This window comes from Heteronotia binoei, chromosome 4 (genome assembly GCF_032191835.1).
Source record: "Heteronotia binoei isolate CCM8104 ecotype False Entrance Well chromosome 4, APGP_CSIRO_Hbin_v1, whole genome shotgun sequence".
NCBI classification, from domain to species: Eukaryota; Metazoa; Chordata; class Lepidosauria; order Squamata; family Gekkonidae; genus Heteronotia; species Heteronotia binoei.
In genome coordinates, this window is record NC_083226.1 from 100676884 (window position 1) to 100695726 (window position 18843).

At 46.1% G+C, this 18843-nt stretch overlaps 1 protein-coding gene across 2 annotated transcripts; it reads right to left on the bottom strand.

The window, feature by feature from the left end:
- Positions 1–447: 447 nt before the first annotated feature.
- On the bottom strand, positions 448–18262 carry ARL14EPL (ADP ribosylation factor like GTPase 14 effector protein like). Of its 2 annotated transcripts, XM_060236422.1 has the most exons (4): positions 18147–18262; positions 7771–7821; positions 3039–3181; positions 448–805 (listed from the first exon to the last, which is right to left on the bottom strand). In XM_060236422.1, the coding sequence occupies exons 1-4, from the start codon at positions 18258–18260 to the stop codon at positions 598–600; spliced, it is 516 nt and encodes a 171-aa protein (XP_060092405.1). In that variant the 5' UTR covers positions 18261–18262; the 3' UTR covers positions 448–597. The 2 variants fall into 2 exon arrangements, with proteins under 2 accessions (XP_060092405.1, XP_060092406.1); XM_060236423.1 differs by lacking the exon at positions 7771–7821.
- Positions 18263–18843: the final 581 nt, after the last annotated feature.

Consider the following 18843-nt stretch of genomic DNA (forward strand, 5'->3'; position numbering starts at 1 on the left):
CCACTGACTTGTCTTTTTGGCAGTCCACACTATTCCTAAAACTCTCCTTCAACACCACATTTCAAATGAATCAACTTTCTTCTTGTCAGCTTTCTTCACTGTCCAACTTTCACATCCCTACATCATAAGGGGAATACTGTGGCATGTAATGGGGAATACTGTGGTACTTCACAAATAAGCTTGTAAATTCTGGGTTGGGAAATCTCTGGAGATTTGGGCTGGAGCCTGGGGAAGGACCTCAGTAAGGTATAATGCTATAGATGCCACCCTCCAAAGCAGCCATTCTCTCCAAGGGAACTGATCACTGTTATCTGGAGATCGCTTGTAATTCCAGGAGAGCTCCACATTCACAATGTGAAGATCCGCATTGTTGGCCTGCTATTAAGAATTAAACCAGTGTTTTTGAAAATGTTCCAGCTTGTTATTTAGTATTTTTAAAACATTATGTAATTTTCTTTTTAAATTTATTAACTACAACAGAAATTAAACCTTTGAGAAATACAGGCTGAACAGTATCTTTATCTAATTATGGAGTACATGAATTTTTGAAAGCATTTTTTGTCACATAGAGCAGAACAAAAAATATTGCTAGGTGACTCAAAATGGAAATCTAACAATTTGCCCAGCCTCGGTTTGAATCTCATCATAAGTCCATTTTCTGTTACAACGACACTCTACGCCACATTTCGTAGAATTGCATTTAGGGCAAGGATAGAAGCAGCCCAAGCAGTTCTTCTCCAGGCAGTCACACAAATCTGTTTTGTTGGAAAGCAGCTGGCCATGTTTGTCATATTTCTTCACAGTTCTATAAAAGATCAAACAAAGAATTACAGTGAGGCCTTTGCTAGATTCAAAGAAGCAAAAGCAGAGGTCAGGCCACATTTTGGGCAGGAGCTCACAGGAGTGGAGCTCCAGAACCTCTAAGTTTTATTGTGCCCTTTCTTTCTTACCCCCCACTCCCCCCAAAAAAATACTTGCTTCTGGGCTCCATTGTTCAAACCCCCTGTGAGAATTTTGATGAACTCTAAGATTTGATAAATTTTCTAATATATTTCCCCACAAAAAATGGGGAAAATAACCAAAACATAGAAAGCAGACACATGGAAATCTTCATCATGCCACTGTGGCAACATAGGAGAAAGTAATTTAAATAGTATGATGGGAGTAAGGTTTTATTGTGACAATTATAATTCTAAGGTAGATGCTGAGCTGATATAATTTAGTATACCCTCTGGTGATGTCAGGGGTGTGTGGCATATGTAAATGAGTTATACAACTGAGTTGTGCTAATGAGCTTTGGCACCTATTTTTCTACAAAAGAGATGTCAAGGCAAAGAGCCAGGGCTTCCTGCTGACACTTTCGCAATGTGCTAGAAAAAAGCACTTTCTGAACACCTCCTGAAGACAAATCTCATTTTGTAACAAATGGAGGGTTTTGTACTTATGCACATGTTTAATCAGGCCCATATAAATTTGCTTCACAGATAAAAGTTTCATATGACTTTCCTAACATGTTTGTCTCATATTAAGATATGCAAGCAGTTTTTTGTTAGGGAAGCAATATTTATTCGCACATTTTTAATACCACCCCATGCTCAGGGATGCATACCTTGATCTCTTCTCCTTTTTACCCTCACAACCACCCTGTAAGGTAGGCTAGGCTGAAAGAGGGTAAGTGGCCCAAGGTCACCCAATGAATGTCATGGCACAATAAGGATTTAAACTAATCTTTCAGATCCTAGTCTGACACCTTATCCCTGGAGTCCCCAAACTCTACAAGCCTAACCATAACAGTTGGTGCTGATGGGCTGGGTGAGAGCTCCTCACACCTGTGTAAAGTAAGGGAGAGATTCTAACCAGATTTTGATAGGAACATAAATGATTTCTGAGTAGTGACCAAAATTTGATGGTCATTTTATTATCAACTTCTCCCTGAATTATAAAAATAAATTAGAATTGGGATTTGATTGCTTCAGTATAAATTTCAATTAGATGTATTAAGTGCTTTAGCCAAGCATCCCAAGTGTGTTTAGCCAGAAACAAGTCCCACTATGTTTTTAGAATACCTGTTATTGGAACAGGTACAATAGTTTACATAACGTCACTGTCTGCATTACACCATGAATATTAAGACCGTTTTCGCACACAGCTTACCACGGGGTCACATTCCTGTTCTCTCCGCAGCGTCCGTTGGATGTCCCATTATCTGCGCCGAAGTTACAGGAAGTGCTGTGGCTTTTGCGTAGCAAACGTAAACTGCTAAAACCCAGTTTACGTTTGCTATGCAAAAGCCGCGGCACTTCCTGTAACTCCAGCGCAGATAATGAGAAATCCGACAGACGCTGCGGAAAGAACAGGAACGTGACTGTGTGGTAAGCTGTGTACGAAAACGATCTAACTCAAAAAAAGTTCCACTTGCCCCCATCCACTTTCTAAAAACACTTGGCAGGCACCAGGAAAGGTATCAGGAGCCATGGTGAGGACTCCTGTCTTAGATCAAAAAAGCTAGGCTGTAAAGGACATCTCCCTCTTAATATTACCTGAATATAAGCATGCAATATATTGGGGATGAATAATAAAAGCTGGTAATGTTCTGCGTATGGACTTCATGGTACCATATGTCCAGCCATTGCCTAATGATTTTAAGCCTAATCACATGCCTAATTCCTTAGAAGAAAAGCTCTATTCACATGTTACAGTGAACATGTGTACAACCTGCAGGTACATGAGTACAACTGTTCATATGAAAGAGCCAATGTATGTTCACTTTACAAATGAAACAGAGATCAGTACCTGAATAAATGTGGGAGTTTAAATAACACACTGAGATGGACATGTATTGAACACAACAAAATTAATGCACATAGAAGGAAAGATCAATTTTACACTGTACACAGATTGTATGATAATTCACTGTAACGTCTGAACAGGGTTTCTATGAGTTAACTGAGACTCCATAGAAGTGAGCATAAGACTGAAGTCTGTGATTATCATGACACTAATTTAAGATCTTGAATAAATCAAATGCACCAACTTACTTCTTTGTATTATTAAAGCAATCCTGGTTTATCATTGACATGCAAGCTTTCTTTTGCTGCTCCCGAGTTTCAGGGTTGAAATCTGCTAGAAGCGGTCCTGGATTTTGAAATGCCAAGCATTTCAGCTGCCGTTCTATTTGTTGCTATAAGCATAGAAGCAAGTAACTATAAGTGATACGGTGAGCTCTGTTTAATTGGGTTGTTACTTATAATCATTATAGTATTAAAATATAAGCTTACAACAACCTTAGCAGCAGTAGGTCCTGTTAAAACATTACACCATTTCTTTTCTTTAAACAACCTTGCTTGAGGATTAGCTAACTGGAGAATGTTGCATCACAAATATGAAAACTAGCACTATAGTAGTCTGTGATAACTGTGCCTAAACTATTCCCAATAGGGGTTTGTCTGTAAGGATTTACTGTAAAACCAGGGCTTTTTTTTTTTTTAACAGGAACGCAGTTCTGGCTGGCTTGGCATCAGGGGATGTGGCCTAATATGCAAATGAGTTCCTGCTGAGCTTTTTCTACAAAAAAAGCCCTGTGTTAAACCATTTACCAGAGTTAAGAGCAGGACAAGTGAGAAGCCTCAACAAGAAATCTCTATAGAGAAACAGCTGGCGGTCTCCTACTGACCGACCTCTGGATGGGAGGAACAGGTTTGACCTCAAACCACCACCACCACCACCCCCCAGAAAAAAAGAGCAAGGAATTAACCATCTTTCTTTTTCACAGGCAGGGTCCTTTTTCAAAGGCAACCAACTTATATGTTCCAGCCATTTCCACAATCTGCTTGTTCCAAGTATTCCCTTCTAAAGAGGTGGTGCTTGTTTACTGGCTGCACATTTGGCTGCTGGGTACACAGAGGGAGGAGGAGGAGGAGAGACAGCCAGCAAAGTATGCCACTGAGCAGGAAGCCAGGAAGAGACCAGGACAATGAGTTATCCCTTGTTGTCTTTCCAGAAACCATGTATGCCTTTTTCCCAGTTATCCACAACTCTCCCCTCCCATCTCTGTTTTGACAGTTTCACAAGACAGCAGAGAAAGAGAAAATGCCCCCATCCACAGGTAGTGCAGAAAGGCAAGGTGACATGTTAATGCATTAACCATCCTGGCTACCAACCACTCAACTGAACCAGATGAGATAATGCTAATCAGCTCCCACCATAAACATCTGTGTCCCACTTGTGGAGCAACTTAATACAAGATCTCAATACTCCATCACTCCCCCCCTTAAAAAAAGTATTGTGACAAGAAACACAGAATTTCAACAGTTCAGGATTAATGTCATCTAAAGATTTTCAGGAATATGACTGAACAAATTTCATAAATAATGTAGAAATGGGCTAATTTTGAAGTACTCTAAGGATGTGTTATATTATTATATTACTGATGTGTTCTATTATCCTTGCATTTGTCAAGCATGCGATTTTCAAAAGAATGAGTCAAGTAGATACAAAACTGCATTTATTGCTAAATCGAGATGCTGTCTTGGTACAAGACCTTGAGAGTGATGCTAGAAATACATTGATACAATTCTTTTAAGACATACTTCAAAGGAGGGGGTAAGGAATGCCAGCCAACACATAAACTATCATAAATGTCTACGTTCCCACAATGTTATCAGTGTCTTGTCCTTGCTTTCCCAGATGGCATACACGGCCATGTAGGAATGTATGGGAAGATGTTCATTCTTCTTCTCCCGCTGCTAGTTTCGTTTCTCACTATTCGACTACACCAAGCAATAAAGCAAGAAGGCGGGGGGGGGGGGGAATAACAGAGCCAAACTACACCGACTCTCCATGATGTTTCACAGACCAGCTTTATGGAGGGTAGGGTGACCATAATGTCTGAAGGCCAGCCAGGGACACGTTGGGGGGGTGGAAGGTAGGGGTGCCAGAAACAGGAAGTGACGTCACTTCCGGCGACGTCATGCCACCACAGGAAACAGGAAGTGACATCACTTCCTGTGACATCATTTCCCCGCGTCACCTGCCAGAAATGGGAAGTGACATCACTTCCTGTGACATCATTTCCCCCAAATGACATCATTTCCCCCAAATGCCACTGCCGGAAACAGGAAGTGACTTCACAGCACTTCCTGTGACATCCCCAAAAATCCCCCAAATATCACCGCCGGAAACAATTTTGTTCTGAAATCCTGTATATACTTCATCAGTATATGGGATAAGGCACTTTCTCAACTGTGCTGCATAATGCAGCCTATTTATTTTGTCCTGTTTGCTCTGTTGGCTCTATCTGCGCCACCTTCATCACTTTCGGTGTGTGGATCCCCCAGTGGGGTGCTCTCCCGACTCCCTCCGCCGGCTGTTTCTGATAGCCCTGCGCCCCCTCTTTCATTTGATATGTGTCCCGTGCGGGTGCCACCCTCCCGCCAGGTAATGCCGCAAAATGAGCCCCCTTGAGGCTTATGGCGGCAGGGCTCGGGGGAAGCGAGCTAGACTGCTGTTCTTTTGAGGGGTTATAGAGTGTTTCGAGCCCGTCCCTGTGGCATCGGTCCCATCGTTGTGGGGCCCAGGGGGCCGGCGCAGCGGCACGCCGAAGCAGCCTGTCACTAATAACACAGGTCGAGATGCAGGACAGGAACCCGGAAGTGACCGACAGGCTCACTCCAGAGTCTCTGGAGGGCCTCCAGGGACCAGCGGAGGCCGCGGGGAGGCCTTCGCTGGCCGGCGCTGGTCCCGGAAGGCCTTCCAGAGGCTCTGGAAGGCCTTCCGGGACCAGCGCCGGGTGCTCCGCGGCGTCCCCGCGGCCTCCGCTGGTCCCTGGAGGCCCTCCAGAGACTCTGGAGGACCTCCAGGGACCAGCGGAGGCCGCGGGGAGGCCTTCGCTGGTCGGCGCTCGTCCCGGAAGGCCTTCCAGAGGCTCTGGAAGGCCTTCCGGGACCAGCGCCGGGTGCTCCGCGGCCTCCCCGCGGCCTCCGCTGGTCCCTGGAGGCCCTCCAGAGACTCTGGAGGGCCTCCAGGGACCAGCGGAGGCCGCGGGGAGGCCTTCGCTGGTCGGCGCTCGTCCCGGAAGGCCTTCCAGAGGCTCTGGAAGGCCTTCTGGGACCAGCGCCGGGTGCTCCGCGGCGTCCCCGCGGCCTCCACTGGTCCCTGGAGGCCCTCCGGAGACTCTGGAGGGCCTCCAGGGACCAGCGGAGGCCGCGGGGAGGCCTTCGCTGGTCGGCGCTGGTCCCGGAAGGCCTTCCAGAGGCTCTGGAAGGCCTTCCGGGACCAGCGCCGGGTGCTCCGCGGCGTCCCCGCGGCCTCCGCTGGTCCCTGGAGGCCCTCCAGAGACTCTGGAGGGCCTCTAGGGACCAGCGGAGGCCGCGGGGAGGCCTTCGCTGGTCGGCGCTGGTCCCGGAAGGCCCTCCAGAGTCTCTGGAAGGCCTTCCGGGACCAGCGCCGGCTGCTCCGCGGCCTCCGCTGGTCCCTGGAGGCCCTCCAGAGACTCTGGAGGGCTTCCAGCGACCAGCGGAGGCCGCGGAGAGGCCACCGCTGCCGGCCCCGCGCGCGGGCGGGGAAGGCGGCGAGTAAGGGAGGGAGCGTCCCTGCGCGTGCGCAGGGGCGCTCCCTCCCTCACGCGCCGCCTTCCCCGCTGGCGCCCGCGGCCCACCGCCTCCGGGGCTGGCTAAACCGGGACCTTTAATGGTCCCGGTATAGGCAGCCCGGGAGCCGGGATTGGGTGGCCAGAACCGGGAATGTCCCGGGAGACCGGGACGGTCTGGCCACCCTAATGGAGGGCCCAAAACCATAGATTACCATTGAGCTTTTACCATGCTTGACAGCATTCTCCTCAGGTCCACAGAAGGACTTTGATCAGATGTGTTTTGTGAGTTCTTGGCATGGAACACAATCCCTAGGACAGGAGTATGGGGACCCAATCCATATTGGGACTATTATGCATGATGACAAAGGACATAAATTTCCCCACCCCCCACCCCATGTCATTCTTCTAACCTGAAATGGTGCCGGGGGTGCTATCTGTCCTGCTGTGGAAAACTACACATAACCCCATCAGTCCCCATGGATCCCTCAATGGATGGAATAGCATTTCCCTGCTGCCATTTCACAAATGAAAACAGTATGGAGTTGGGAGAGTTAAGCCCATTCTCTCTATACCCCACAGATTTGGTCTGAATTGGATCCCCACACTCTTGAGAACTGACTTTCAAGCATGGAACTTGTCTAATCAAAAATTATTGTGGCAGACCTAGGGAGGATACAAGAATAACATAATGTACAGTTAGGTCCTACATTTAGGACAACTCTCTGTTGAAAGTAATAGTAAGTAATTTGGGATTTTGTGCTCTAAAAGAACCCTGAGCTTTTCAGTCCCTGCAAACTATTCCAGACATTCTCATGATGGGTGAACCAGGCAATCATATATTCTCAACAACTCCTGGCATCATAGCACAGGATGGTTTTCCAGGTGCTACAGTCACAAGGGCTGCTGCAGATCATGACACAATTGATCAGGAAGGTCTTCACACAAGCCTTGTAGAAATTAAAGGTAGTGCACTTGCTCAGTCCAAACTCATTGCTATTAAGCTTGTCCCCTACATTTGAGATTGCCCAGTTGATAAACTGGGTTTCTCGCCATTAAGATTTTCAAGACAGGTTGCATGGACAGAAGTAGTAGCATAGTACAGACTGGCTTTCCACAACCTATAGTGGAAGAGGAAGTGCTCAAACTCTGCAACACTCAGCTAGCTGTGTCCATATTCTTACCATCTTCTTTTTCCAGTATTCCACTTCCACGTGGGTTGGCAACTGAAGAATCTGAGGGCAAGGAAAAGGCATAGAAAAAATAAATGATGCAAAATAACAAAATATGCAGAGGACTCCAGCAAAGCATGAAGAAGACAGAGTGAGCCAAAGCCAACATATTAATCACTAGAAAAAAAGTATTTCAGGGTAATTGATTTAGGGTTTTTTGGAAGCAAGTGGGGGCTGCATCTGGGCTAATAATGGACTAAGATCATGAAGTGCTGGCAGACTGGCCTTTATGCACACTTTTTAAAAGCCCAAAGCTAAGGAGGCCCTACAATGCTTCATTTTTCTTTTATTACAAATTGGCAGCTCTCCAATATTAATTGCCAGTCTGAAGCAACTTGGTGTCTGTCATCTACATTCTGCATAATTGCTGATGATTTCTATGAAGAAATCAAGTACATTAAATACATAATATGAAATTCTGGGGTGTGAGAGAAGAGACAAAAGAAGTTGAAGCACTGTCTAATTTTAAAATTCAGACATCAAAAGGTAATATTGGATTTCACTCTTAAAATACTGTCCTACTGAAATGCTTGCAAAATAAAAATGAATAATGAAGACCATAATAGAAGAGAAAAACGCTAAACATGAAAAAATAAATAGAATAATATGGATTAAAAGCAACTGTGGCAGGGATGGAGAGTTATGTCTTGCTTACTTCTGAAAGAACTGCTCTCAATTTACTACCTGTTACTAACATCAGTTTAAGAAGGATAGTAATACATTATACTTAGAACACCAAGTGTGTGTTAAAATTCCTCCAGATGGTGACCATTATTATATGCATAGCCATTCACTGGCATTGGCACAAAACAAGGTTACGGTAAGTAAATCACCACAAATCTCTCTTTTCCCACATTTGTGGTAACATGGTAACACTTGTCTTGGTGAAACATGGAGAAACTTGTTCACAAAACTGTAGGCAGATCACTGTGTAATAACCAGTACCACAATGCTGGCTATACTATGTAAGTCACCCCCTTCTGAGTGTTAGTTAAGGATAAAGAATTCATGACAATACTGATACATGCCGAAGTGTTCTTCCATGTTAAATTTTGTGATCTGTTGTTATTTTTTGATGAACAAGAGCTTTAAGATAACCATTGGTATGTATATTCATCAGTGACACCTACAAAGTGTTAGTTGAGATCACGAGGACTAACTTCAGCACCAGCGCATAATGACCCGTATTGTTTCACAGTGTGTCTGTAAAAGAGGCGATTAAAGCATGACTATGCAGTTGCCTCCATGGTATACTACCAGTACCGACTATGATTGCCAACCTCCAAATTGTGGAGGATGATCTGGGATTATAATTGATCCTAATCAACAGAGATCAGTTCTCCTGTGCTGGTGCTAGGGTGCTGGTGCTTGGCTGCTGCCCCAGGCAAGGCACCCCCCAACAGTATGCCTGCCCCATGCCCTTCCTCCCCCCCCCCCACCTGCCCTGCTACTCCTGTCAGGAAGGGCCAGGCAGTTCCTCTCCTGCTGCCAGCCTGCCTCCCTCCCCCAGCAGCAGTGATGGCAGTGATGAGAAGAGGCTCCTCCAGCCACCTACGCAGCCAAGTCAGGAAGAGGCAAAGCAGTGGCAGGGAGCAGTTGAGAGTGGCTTCCTTCCCACCGTGCCGCCTCTTGCTGCTGGCTGTTTTTATTGTGAGCAGTCAGGGAAGCTGCACTGATGGATTGGGCTGCCTGTGGACAGAGGGTGGGAAGGGGAGGGGATGCCAGGCTGTAGGCCAGATGTCATCCAAGGCGGCCACCCACCTGACCTACTCGTATGTCCTGTTCCTATTTTCTGCAGAAAATAGATGCTTTGGGAGGTGGCCTCTGTGGCATTATACCCCACTGAAATCCCTCTAATCTTCAAACCCCATCTTCCCCAGACTTCACTCCCAAAATCTACAGGAACTTCCCAACCTGAAGCTGGCAACCTTAACTATCACCTACTCATGTTGCATTTTCAAAACACTGCATGTTCTTATACAAGCCATATAACTATTACAGTGTTACGTGCATCTAAATAGACCACTTTTTTGTTCAAACTATAGCATATGCAAAACTGGATTTAATGTACACATCAATGCTGTTACCATCGTAACGGGGCAGAGGACATGTTAAGTACTGATCCCAAAATGCTTATAAATTTGCAATCTAGGATTGTACATACCACAGTTAGGGAAATACTTGCTCCCCAAATTCCTGTATCTCAACACTTGTGACAGTGTACATTGGACATGGGAAATCAAGGTGTTCCAAAACATTTATTTATTTATTTATTATTTGCATTATTTATACTCCATCTTTCTCACAGGGATTCAAGACAGATTACACAAAGTTAGTCAATACAATCAACAAGATGGGACATTCAATAAACAGTGAAATAGGATTTGGTTGCAGAATCAGACAGAAGTCTAAAAAACAGATCAGAAGCAAAGCGCAAGTGTTAACATGATACATGAAATGATGCAAAATTATACAACAGGATCCAACCCACAGCAAACTATACACAGTAGTGCAATAATGTACCCAAATAACTCTGTGAAACCTTTTGTACAGCACTACCCTATTATCTGCACAGAAAAGCCACAGTTGTACATAGTTTGTGGAATGCCAAGAAAGCAGTAGTCTTCCTGACCTCAGGCAGGCCATTCCACAAGGTGGAGGAAGAAAAAGGCACATGTATGGGCAGCTGTTTATTTTGCCTTTTGCAGGCTGGCACTTGCAGTGAAGTGGTTTTAGTTGAGCATGGGGGAGTGACAGTTTCATAGTTTTAAGGTCCAAGGCCATGAAGAGCTTTGTGTGTAATAGCCAATGCTTTAAATGGAACTCAGTAACTGATGAGCAGCCAGTGGAGTGAGTACAGAATGTGAGTAATACACACATATGCATGAAGGATTCTGGCACTCCCATTTTTGCTTTAAGGCCCAAAGTATGTGTTACATGTAACACATGATTACCATAGAAACTTACAGCCAGACAACATTTGTGAGTTTCCTGTGGGAATTCAATTCTGAATTACCTCAGGGGACTGATAAGGACTGTGGTGCGGGGAGAGGATGTCAGCCTTCTCCTGGTCATTTCCCCAATCCAAAACAGTCCCAGGAAGAACTATATGTCCCATTAGAGATAGCTGCATGTGCACTGTGAGAAGCCCCACAACATGGTAACTAATAGTCTTGGGGCTGTTTCAGGTCAAGAAAACAACACAGGCGGAAGGCTGAAGCCAACTTCCCGCCTGCACCACAGTCCTGATCTAAATCTGTGGTGCTTCAAAAGTGAGTTCCTATAGGGAACCTACAGCTGCCCGCTGACTGCAAAACCCGGTGGTGATTGCATATTATGTATAATGCCGAGTTCGAGCCTAAACTGAATTACGTATAATGCCTAGTTTGGGCCTAAACTGGAAGCCCTGAAAGGTATAAAGGAAGAAACTGCCTTACACTGCAGGGCTCAGATCCAGTCCACAAGCAACTTCTTCTCCTGCTTCCTTTTCCACAGCAGTTGTACCAAAGTTTGCTTTTCCCCCCAATTCCCTCAATGCCTTTTTGCTTCCTGCTTTCCTTTCTCATTTTTGGCCAGTGGATATATAACTTTCCCGGTAAATAAACACTATACAACGTGCATTTTCTAATGAAGGGAATTTGTTTTCACAAAATGTGAAAATAACTGGGCCAATCCATACCTTCTTTCAATTTAGCATATTTTTAATTAAAAATTTTATCATTTAGAATATTTTTTATTTTTATTTATTTATTTGTAATTTATATCCTGCCCTTCCCACTAGGTGGCTCAGGGCGGCTTACAACATATTAAAACTAACATAAAATATAAAATTAAGCATAAAAAGTTAACATTTCATAATTTATATAGTTAAAATCTAGACATTTGTTATATACATAAACATTAAAATCATACAGCGGTCTTACAGCTACACTCAGTTCAAGTTCAGTGCCCGTTAGTTGTGGGCCAGCCGGAAGAGGGCTGTCTTGCAGGCCCTGTGGAATTGGGCAAGGTCCTGCAGGGCCCTTACCTCTTCCGGCAGCTGGTTCCACCAGGATGGAGCCATTACGGAGAAGGCCCTGTCCCTTGTAGCTTTCAAACGGGCTTCCTTTGGCCCGGGGACAACCAGGAGGTTTTGAGTTCCCGATCTCAGTGCTCTCTGGGGAACGTGTGGGAAGAGACGGTCCCTCAGGTATGTATTTTTTGGGGCTCTGTATTGCTTTTTTGTTGAGGGGACAAATAAAGAATTGATACTGTTTCAAAGGACATTAAGTTCTAGCACATTTTGATGGCAGGCGTTCAATTTCCAGATTAGGGGAGAATATAAAGTTTAGTGGCAGAGAACGTGGTTTGCATTTAGTTTGCTGGAGCATCTAGGTTATAAAAAATGTGGCAGTAAGGGTAAAACTTGGGACACTGAAATCCACTCCAAGCACAGTAGATAATGATGGACTACATTGTTACCCAGATCAGATCCCATGTCAGGCCTGTCACATGAACACCTCAAACACAAGTCCCAAGGCAAAAAAAGGTATATTTCAGTCTACTGTATACTAGATCCCCAGTTATGGTTGCCAGGTCCCCTTACCTTTCCAGCAGGAGCCTTTGGGATGTGTTTCAGGGGGTGGATGGGAACCCAAATGACATTTGGGACCACTTCTGGTAAAACCAGTAAAACTGGAAGTGGCCCAAAACAGGAAATGGCTGGCAGCCATTTGAGTGGTCCCTAAGGGGAAGCAAAAGGGACCACTCAAATGGCTGCCAGCCATTTCATGGCAGGTTTCGTTCTTCCCCCCCAATTCTAATCAGGGGGAGATACAGTTGCTTGGTCTGATTCAAAAAATACCTGGAGACTTTGGGGGTGGAGGCAGGAGCAGGGGTGTGACAAGTGCGACTTAAACTCCAAAGGGAGTTCTGGAAATTGCATTTAAAGGGACTGCACACCTTTTAAATGCCTTCCCTCCATTTGGCAATAATGAAGGATAGGGGCATCTTCTTTGGGGGCTCATAGAACTGGACCTCCTGGTCCAATCTTTTTGAAACCTGGAGGGCAATGGATGCTAGGATGAAGATTTGGTGCCTCTTCCTCAAAAAGCAGTCCCTTCCCAGAGCCCCATATACCCACAGATCAGTTCTCCATTATATCCTGTGGGAATCATTCTCCATAGGGTATAATGGATTGCCCAGCAGACATTTCCCTCCCACCCACCCCATTTTCTGATCACCTTGAAGTGGGGGGAGGGCCTCCAAACTGGGAGATCCCCTGCCCCCAACTGAGGATTGGCAACACTAGAAGGAAAGGGGCAAAATTCATTTCTGAAAAGGCTTCCAACCGTTTAGTTAGCCTAAACTAGCTGCAAGCCTTCTCAGTGATCAGAATCACTGAAGGCTTACAGCCATTTGAGTGACCACTGAAGGCTTGCAGCCATTTCCCTAGGGAGAAGCAAAAGGGACAGCTGGCAGCTATTTGAATGGTCCTTTTGGCTTCCCCACTCAAATGGTTGCTCTGGGGCATCACTTCCAGGTTTTCAAGCCACTTCCAGTTTTGCCTAAAATGGCCTGATAAGCCTCATTTTGGGGAGGGATCTTCCCCAAATCGGGGATCCCTTACTAAGCCTGGGAACTGGGATCCCTATCCACAGTTGGCACAGTACAGAACTGAGGAGAGGCAGAAGGAAGGAAGACAAGCATTTAACCGGCAAGTAAATTTATTGCCCTACTAGGAATAAGGCCTGTTGTGAAGAAAAATCCAACAAACTCTAGAAAGAGGCTCTGGGTGAGTGCTCCCCCTTGCTGTCTTCCCACCCACTCAAGTGAAGGCATTCACTCCCCCCCACCACCTCAAGAAGAAGGAGAAGAAAATATTGGATTTATACTCTGCCCTTCACTACCCAAAGGAGTCTGAGTGGCTTACAATCTCCTTTCCCTTCCCTTCCCTTCCCTTCCCCTCCCCTCCACACAACAGACACCCCATGAGGTAGGTGGGGCTGAGAAAGCTCTCCCAGAACTGGCCTTAATCAGAACAGCTCTGAGAGAACTTGTGGCTGACCCAAGATCACATCACAGGTGCATGTGGAGGACTGGAGAATCAAACCTGGTTCTCCCGGATAAGAGTCTGCACACTTAACCACTATACTAAACTGGCCCAAAGGAAAATGATCTCTGCCATCTGGAGAGCAGATGTAATTCTGAGTAATCTTCAGCCCTCACCTGGAGATTGGTTACAGTGGTTCCCCAAGAGGCAATGGCTGGTTTGGAGGATGCAGTCTATGTCATTGTACCTTTGAGGTTCCACTTCTCCTCAAACCCACCATCTCCAGGCTCCACCCCTCAAATCTCCAGGAATTTGCCAGCCTAGAGTTGGCAACTGCTAAGTCACAGTGGCTCAGGTGGGAGCTGCTGCTGAACAGAAGCAAGCAGGCAGGCCTAGTTAAGTCATGCCAGCAAGTCACCCAGAGGGTGCTGCCAGGCCTAGGGTAGCCAACCTCCAGGCAGAGCCTGAAGATCTCTTGGGATCACAACTGAACTCCAGACAACTCTCTCTCCCCACCCTGGAGAAATAACTGCTTTGGAGACTGGACTGTATTCCATTCTATTCACCTGTGATCTCTCCCTTTACCTGAAGAAGAAACCTTTTTTTTTGCCTAGCAACAGCCTTTGTCCTGGGGTGAGACTGAGGGGAGGAGGCAGAGAGGGAGTGACAGGAAAGAGGCGGCAGGGGGGCCAGGCCTTGCTGCCTAGTCACATTATGGGAGCAATGGCTCCCTGGCTATATCTGCGACCTTCAGCAGCTGTGTGGGCCATTGATGGGGTGGCAGTGATGCCTTTCATGAAGCCGGTTGACAAAGAGGACACAGAGAAGAGCTAGAGATGTGGCTGTCTCTGAGGTCTCTGTTTTGGTGTCTTGTTCAGTATCCCTGGGCCTGCAGTAGATGGGGGCAGGGAAATCAGCCAATGGGAGGCCAGAGACATTGGGCGTTTTCGCACTGACCTTACTCTGGAGCGACATCCCTCTTCACCATGCAGCGTCTGCGCGGATTTCGCACCAATTGCTCCGCAGAACCCAGAAGAGCCACAAAGTCCCGCGGCTTTTGCGTCGCAAATGTAAACTGGTTTTTGGCGGTTTACATTTGCGACGCAAAAGCTGTGGGACTTTGCGGCTCTTCCGGGTTCTGCGGAGCAATTGGTGCGAAATCCGCGCAGACGCTGTGCGGTGAAGAGGGACGTCGCTCCGGAGTAAGGTCAGTGCGAAAACGGCCATTGAGTGAGCCATGATGGGCCAATTATTTGCAGAGTGCATGGAATGCACCTGTAAGCCAATGGGAGTGCTCCATTTAGCCACCACCATACGGGAATTTTGTATATATGGATAAAAAATACACCCTAACCTGGATAGCCCAAGCTAATCCAATATCGTCAAATCTCAGAAGCCAAGCAGGGTCAGCCGTGGTTAGTATTTGGATAGTAGACCATCAAGGCATACTAGAGTCATTATGCAGAGGCAATGTCAAACCACCTCTGAATGTCTATTGCCTTGAAAACCCTATTGGCTGCAAATTGATGGCAAAAGAAAATACAGTTAGGAAAGGGGGAATCAAGAGAAAACCTCAATGGAGAGAAGCCACAATAATATGACAATTCGCATTTGCACAGTCATAGTGACTGTTAGTGTTATTTAAAGATGGATTAGCATCCATTTAATATAAAGATGGATTAATCCATCCATTTAATTCATTTAATTTAAAGATGGATTAACTTTTGGTGTACAAATCTGTTTTCTCATGTGAAGTCCAGAGCTAATTAACTCGGAAGAGACAGGTGAGGGGTTGCTGAATGGGATTACACACAGAGCCGGCACTCACTCTAGGCAAATTAGGCATTTGCCTAGGGCACCAGGGTGGGAAGGGCACCAAATTGGGCCTTCCTGGCCTGGCAGCATAGGCAAATGCCCACATTTTTCCACCTGGCACCCTCCCTCCCCCACTCTCTGATGACTCCGATCATCAGAGAGCAAACAGGACAGTGCCCAGCCTCTGTAATGCCCAGCCTCGGTGCACAGTCTCTGTAATGTTCTCTGAGCATCCTCTGCTTTTGAGCAGAGGATGCTCAGAGAACACTACAGAGACTGCGTTCCAGCTGGGCACCCTCCCAGCTCGCTCTCCGATTACTCCAATAGTCAGAGAGCGGTTCAGGAGGGTGCCTAGCTGGTGTGCAGTCTCTGTAGTGTTCTCTGAGTGTCCGATACTCATAGAACACTGCAGGGACTGCACACAGGCCAGGCATCCTCCCCATTCATTCTCTGATAATTGGAATCATCAGAGAGTGGGCAAGGCCCGGCCAATGCACAGTCTCTGTGGCATTCTCTGAGCATCTGATGCTCAAAGAATGCTGCAGGGACAGCACACTGGCCAGGCATCCTCCCTGTTTGCTCTCTGATGATCAGAGTCATCAGAGAGTGGGCGAGGAAGGTGCCTGGCCAGTGTTCTCTGGGCATTCAGCAGGGAGGCGGCGAGGGTGAGGGGAGCAGGGAGGCAGCAAGCCTGCCTGGGGTGCCCCGCGCCCTAGGGTCAGCCCTGATGGCACAATACAGTAGAATATGTAGGAAGGAGTTCTAGGTGGAAAGAGATGACTCCTTGACCAATATTTAAAATAGGAAGGGACCAGCTTGCAGTAAGGCAAAGCAAGCCAAAGCAGGATATGCAGAAGTTAATAAGTGGTGATTGGGTAAAAGGACATGGAGGGTTAAATGCAGGAAGCCATAACAGATGAAATCATACTCTTTCCATCTTGAAGAGGAAGGGTCTGGCGATTTTCTGCTTATGGTGGTGGAAGAAGGTTCTGGAAGGGAACTAACTGCCAAAATGGAGAGCTTGAAATGCCCTTCTTATGCACCTGGATTTACCTGAATGCTAACAGGCTATTGGCCTAGCTTGGTGCAGAACTAGGATCTGTAATGGCATTGGCCCAAACTTGAAACACTGGTAGCCCACTAGTGGCCTTTTGGATGTGTTCCAAATGGTACAGACTTAGAATTAGAGATCCCATTGGTGTGGATGTCTCTGAGCTATGATAGTTCAGCCCTCCAATAGTAGAAAGGAGCACCTGAACATTCAAAGGAGATCTCTTGGGGTGGGGTATGGTTCTGATTGTAGGTGATTATATTAGAAAGGATGGCAATCTTGACTGAGACCCGACAATAGCCAGAAAATGGGGCAACTGCCCTTCCTGGGTTTATGACTGAATCATCCTGTGGGCCTGCCTGTCAACACCTCCTGGGATGAGGAAGAGATGGAGGAGGCTGGCCTTAGCCTTCAGATGGTGCAGGAAGACCCACCAGACAAGGTGGAGATTCTATCAGGTGCAAATGGGGAGTCTCAGCCTGAAGTCAGCATGGCACACCCTCAGTCCTGCAGTCCAGGATCAGAAGCCAAAGCAGTGGCCCTGCAACAGCCAGCCTCACCACCGCCCCCCCTCAGTTCGCCAGAGCCCTTGGAATGCCAGAGAAGGCAAGCCCAGAGGGAAGTGCATGAACGTGAGCATGGGGCATGCATGTGTGCACATGCATGTGTGCCTTTTGCACTGTGACCTGGCTTGTGCTCTTTAGATTTGCCCTTCTGGTTTGATGCTTGAACTTCTGAATAGCTGTGTTTTGACTATGGACTCCTGGGATTTTGCCTCTTGCCCCAAGTGTCTGCCTGAACCAGGACACATCCAGGAGCTGTACTGTGGATATTTCAGGAGCTTGATTGAACTACAAACCTGGGTCCTATGGTAAAAAGTGTGAGATGCTCTGGAGGTTCAAAGAAGATTTGAATGATAATTCTCCTGAAGTATTCAAGGCAGTCAGTTCTCTTGGAAACACCTAATACAATTCTTGCCTTAGAAAAATCCTGTTTCCATATCAAGCTAGATGCATTTCCCCTGGCACCTAAAGGATCTTAGGTTATAAACTACATGGGTCTCACTGGGATGACACCATGTAACTGGTTGGACCAATGGCCTGATTCAGTATAAGATCATTTCATGTGTTCAAGGGTGTAATGATGTGTAGGAACAATGGGAACAAAAATACGTAAACTCAGGGGAACTTACTTTCTGAGTGAATATGCTCACAACCAGACAACATCCCTGAGTTCTAGGTTTGAAAAGGCTTTTTAGTAGAAATCAGTAGCAGTTCTGATTTCAGTTTTTAAAAAAACCTGTTTTCATCTTGTCTATTAGACAGCAAAACAAGTTGTAACATGTGAAACAATTCCAAGACCCAGCTTCTAGATTTTAGAAAAAGACGAGAACTTTTAAGAAGAAAATACTGAATCTACTTAGAAGCATACCTGTTGTTTCTGCTCCAGAGTAATTTCCTTAGCATAAGTGCCACTTGTTTCTCCCATTTTCCATGATGCAGACATGCCATCTTCAGTACTGATTCCTTTGGAGGTATCTCCCATTTTCAAAACAATTTAAAAAAAATAAACACTGAAATGACAGAAATACTCAGGAATGTATCATTGTTCTCACCTGCTTTTGAGACAAACTGACTCCCAAAGCACTTTCCATCAATCAAGAGCTCTCTTGGTCCTAAGGCTTACCAATGAATAAGTCGAATCACAAAAGAAAAAAGGAAGAAAGAGGGAAGAGATATGTAGGAAATCTGAGTCCTGTCACACCCTAGTGGATAACACTGAGCCTGGTAGAAAATGAAAACTCAGCAGTTGCACTGCAATTAGTTAAATGGTTTATTGAGGCACAATACCTCAATGGTCGTTTTCGCACTTAGCGTTTGCTCCCCTTATTCCGCGGCGCAATTATGTCCGGCTCATTTTCCTCGTTTTTGCACATGGACTCTTTAGTGGAGTCGCTTTCCATGAAGCCCCGGCTCAAATCGTTTTCCCACTGGCATCGACTTGAGTTTGATGCCCTGTCAATCATTTTTTTTTTAAGCGCAAGTCTGGTTGCGTAACTACGTAACAACGTAACATCGAGCAGTCACAGCTGTTCATTCCCCTTCTTTTCGTGGACAAACCGCATCAC

Coding starts and splice junctions, on each gene's coding strand:
- ARL14EPL (XM_060236422.1), bottom strand. CDS start 18,260: ATGGGAGATACCTCCAAAGGAATCAGTACTGAAGATGGCATGTCTGCA. Junction 7,822..18,146: donor CTCTGGAGCAGAAACAACAG/GTATGCTTCTAA, acceptor CCTTGCCCTCAG/ATTCTTCAGTTGCCAACCCA. Junction 3,182..7,770: donor AATACTGGAAAAAGAAGATG/GTAAGAATATGG, acceptor CTATGCTTATAG/CAACAAATAGAACGGCAGCT.